This window comes from Myotis davidii, unplaced genomic scaffold (assembly GCF_000327345.1).
Source record: "Myotis davidii unplaced genomic scaffold, ASM32734v1 scaffold392, whole genome shotgun sequence".
Lineage (NCBI taxonomy): Eukaryota > Metazoa > Chordata > Mammalia > Chiroptera > Vespertilionidae > Myotis > Myotis davidii.
This window is the reverse complement of record NW_006284244.1, coordinates 3,811,576-3,815,519: the sequence shown is the minus strand read 5'-3', so window position 1 is coordinate 3,815,519 and position 3,944 is coordinate 3,811,576. Positions and strand designations below refer to the sequence as shown.

Here is a 3,944-nt window from a genome sequence, read left to right as displayed (position 1 = left end):
CTCCTCCTCCTCCTTCTTGCTTTTTAATTGAGTGTTATTTGCCATTAAGCAATGCAGATACACTTTCAAGAAACTCATAGCCTACTCTCCAATAGATACGTCACAACAGAAATACCTGTACCTGGAAAAACAGACCTGCTGGGATGAAAAAATGTACTTTTTTGATAAAATAAGAATGACTATATTTATAATTATTAAAACTGGGTATGGGTATATTTGAAATTTTCCATTAGAAAAAGTTAAAGTAAAAAAAAAAATCTATTCTGCTAAGAAAATAAAATTAAAAAGAGTGTGAGATCCTTGAGGGTAGGGACTGAATCTTTTCTGCATGTGGATAAGGTTGTCTTAATAGACAACAAAAGTCAAATCAAGCGAGAGCCTAGTGGCAATGGGACCTATTCCTCGTCCCCCAGCAATACTGTCCTTCCAGGTAGTAGTCCTCAAGCACCACAGGAAGCTATACCTGCGGGGTGGGAGGACTGCGCTTAGATGAGTTGACGCTAACAGGACCACTCCCACTGGCCCCTCTGCCCACACTCCACCGACCTCAGCAATTCATTTCCACTGACCTTGGCTTTAATGTTCCCCTGTACATCTTTACCATAATTTAATACAAGAAACAGTGTTTGGAAAACCATCTCTCTATCAAAATATTCTTTTGTAAAGAATGTTACTCAATGTTAATGTCCCTTGCAAAAGGCCCCATATGATAAATTCTGTTTAAAAGGTAATGCTAGAAGATAAGTTGTCGTTGCTGAGAAAATAATGTTATCAGTTAAAAATAATGAGCTACCTCATTGTATTACCCACTTCTACACGTGGAAAGCAAAACTTAATTTTTAGTTGCATAAATATTTACCCTTTGTGCATTTGCTTCCTTTCTCATTTTTATTATAGTTTTAATATTCAATTTGTATTTCTATTCATCTTTTGTGGCTTGATTGTATCTGTGTGTTGTTGTTTGTTTGTTTTTTAATTATCCTCACCCAAGGATATTTTTTTTCATTGATTTTTTTGTTTTTGTTTTTAGAGAGAGTGGAGGGAAGATGAGAAGAGGGAGAGAGAGAGAGTTATCGATGTGAGAGAGAGACACATGGATTAGTTCCTTCCTGCACACACCCCCACCCAGGGCCAGGGATCAAGTGAGCCTGCAACCTAGGTACGTGTCCTTGACCAGAAATCAAACCTGAGACCCTTTAGTCTATGGATTATACTCTAATCACTTAGCAAAACTGGCCAGGATGTATCTGTGTCTTTTATATGAAATTGCTTCAAACCCTTTTTAGAGAACCCACATTTGTTCAAGAATATAATATTTATATCTCCAGTCAAGGAGAATATCATACTGTATACTTTTCCATGCAAATTTACTTGCCCATTGTATTTCCCATATCATATGGTCACTTCTAACATTAAATATCCTTGATATGATGAGAAACAAACCCCTTTGCGGAAAGACTTTGGGTTCTTTCCCATTCCAATTATGAGGACTTAAACCTAAAGATATTCCTTATAACATATTCGATTTCGGTAACATTTTCCCTCAGCAGAGATTATGAACGTCACAATGTGCGTTCTTTAAATAAAAAAAAGAAGCACAACTAGTTTTTTTTTATTTAGTTGCACTTTAAAGCTAAGTATTTTATGAACATAATAGAATTGTGAAAAATACACTGTTTGAAATCCAGAATTTATATTACAATTTAAGGATGTTTCAAACTTCAATGCAATGTGTTTTAGATTAGACAATATGTTTTTAAAAATTAGTTTTCTAGGTTTGCACAGGTGTGCTGATGAAATGTTTCAGGCAAATTTTATGACAATGATTTAAAAGCAGGGCTGCCGTGTGTATATATGTCAGTCCTATTACCATAATGAACCTGAAACAAACTCTAAATTGGATTCTATACTGATGGCAAAATGTAGCACCGTGTACTGGAAACTCTGAATGGAGAAGGCTTGAGATTTCCACTTGTTTTCTCACTTCAACAACGCTCTGAGCGACTGCCTCAATTTTCTCATCTGCAAAATGGGGACAATCTTATTACTACTTGTCCTGCCTATGTCAAAGGAAGTATTTTTGCTTTTCTGTTACCTAGCTATATTCTACATAATTGGCATCTAAAAAAAAGTCAGCTGAAGCAAATTGTAATATGTTTGCCATGATGAATGGCATTGTCCAGACACAGTACTTTGCTTTAGCACTTTCGGCAAGCCTTCCTTAAAAATACTGAAGTTCCCTATGAAGAGGAGTAGGAAATGCTTTCTGTTTCACAAGGTTGTCATGTGATTCAAGTGTGATAATACCAAAGCATTTTTTACATTTATAAACTGTTACATAGAGGTGGATATTGTTATAAGTAGCAAATTACAATGTATCCAAAATGACAGTAGGTAAAAGGACCCAACAAACACTGCAAGGATATAAAAATTGAACACACCTGCTAAAGTGAAGTGATCCAATGTTCCCTTAGCACTCAAGGACATGACATAGAGGGTATCAGTTTATCTACATCAGGGGTAGGGCCCAGAAAATCATTTGGTCTGGCCCTGCCAAGGCATTAGGGGTGGGCAAATTAAATGTTTGACCAGCACAGGCTGGTTTTGCTCAGTGGATAGAGCGTCAGCCTGCAGACCGAGAGGTCCCAGGTTCGATTCTGGTCAAGGGCATGTACCTTGGTTGCAGGCACATCCCCAGTGGAAGGTTTGCAGGAGGCAGCTGATCGATGTTTCTGTCTCATCGATGTTTCTAGCTCTCTATCCCTCTCCCTTCCTCTCTGTAAAAAAACCAATAAAATATATTTTTAAAAAATGTTTGACCAAATATAGCAGGCTAATTTTTAAATTGATAATTTTGTTTGGCTCATTAAATGAAATTATAAATATCCAAATGGCCCTTGGCAGAAAAAAGATTCCCTACCCCTAATCTACATGAATCTCTATTATACGAATTGTCCTCCTTAAAAAGTCAAATTCCATTAACAGTCTTAGTGATTCACTAAGAATGCTTAAAAAAAATTAGATTTACATTTGAAAAACAGAAATGTGGAGACACAGTTCAGCTACTTACAGCAGTGATGATGGGAAAACTGACCACAGCGCTAAGAGAGTGATTAGCGATGAACCAGCAGCAGGTGGCTGTTGCCCAAAGTATTCCCGACAGAAATCCTGAAACACAACGCAAACATCACACATTTACAAGGCACGTTCCCCTCCTGAAAAATTCACGCTCTAGAGTTAGCAGGAATATGAAAGTACACATATCAATGCAGTCCTATACACACTGTTGGCCAACTTGTGTATGATTTATGATCATTTTGGGAACCAAGGGATTGCTCTTGACCGCTGTGGGTACCATTAGCAATCCTCTCAATTTATTGACATGAAATAAAGTACCCAAAGTAGTAACTGAGTAAAGATTGGGTATGGGAGAGGGGCTTGGGAAAGACACTGGATCTGAACATGCCCTGCAATCACCATTCACTCTAAACCATGAACATAACAATATGTGAAATTCTGAGTGTTGCTTGTAGCTAAGGAAAAAAACCTAAAATTTATATGAAAATACAAGCTAAAAATTTCATGATAATTTAACTAAGCCTTCTATCATCCTATATAATAAAAGCCTAATATGCTAAGTGTCCAGTCATCCAGTTGTCTGTTCAACCAATCAAGGTGTAATGTGCTAATGATATGTTAAGGCAGCTCAACTGTTCTCTATGTCATGCACTAACCACCCGGGGCAGACAGTCAACTGGTTGACTAGTTGCTATGATGTGCACTGACCACCAGGAGGCCAATGCTCATGCAGGAGCTGCCCCCTGGTGGTCAGTGCGCTTCCACAGGGGGAGCGCTGCTCAGCCAGAAGCTAGGCTCACCCTGGCGAGTGCAAATGGCAGTGGCGGGGGGGGGGGGGGCCGGCGGGGGGGGACCCCCCCCCCCCC

The 3,944-nt window shown here is 38.7% G+C and overlaps 1 protein-coding gene across 1 annotated transcript in view; it reads right to left on the bottom strand.

Moving 5' to 3' along the window:
* Positions 1-3,944, bottom strand: part of TMEM144 (transmembrane protein 144) — a 30,481-nt gene that overhangs the window by 6,433 nt on the left and 20,104 nt on the right. The window contains 1 exon segment of the mRNA XM_015568562.1: positions 3,071-3,168. Within this exon segment, the coding sequence (XP_015424048.1) occupies positions 3,071-3,168 (98 nt within the window).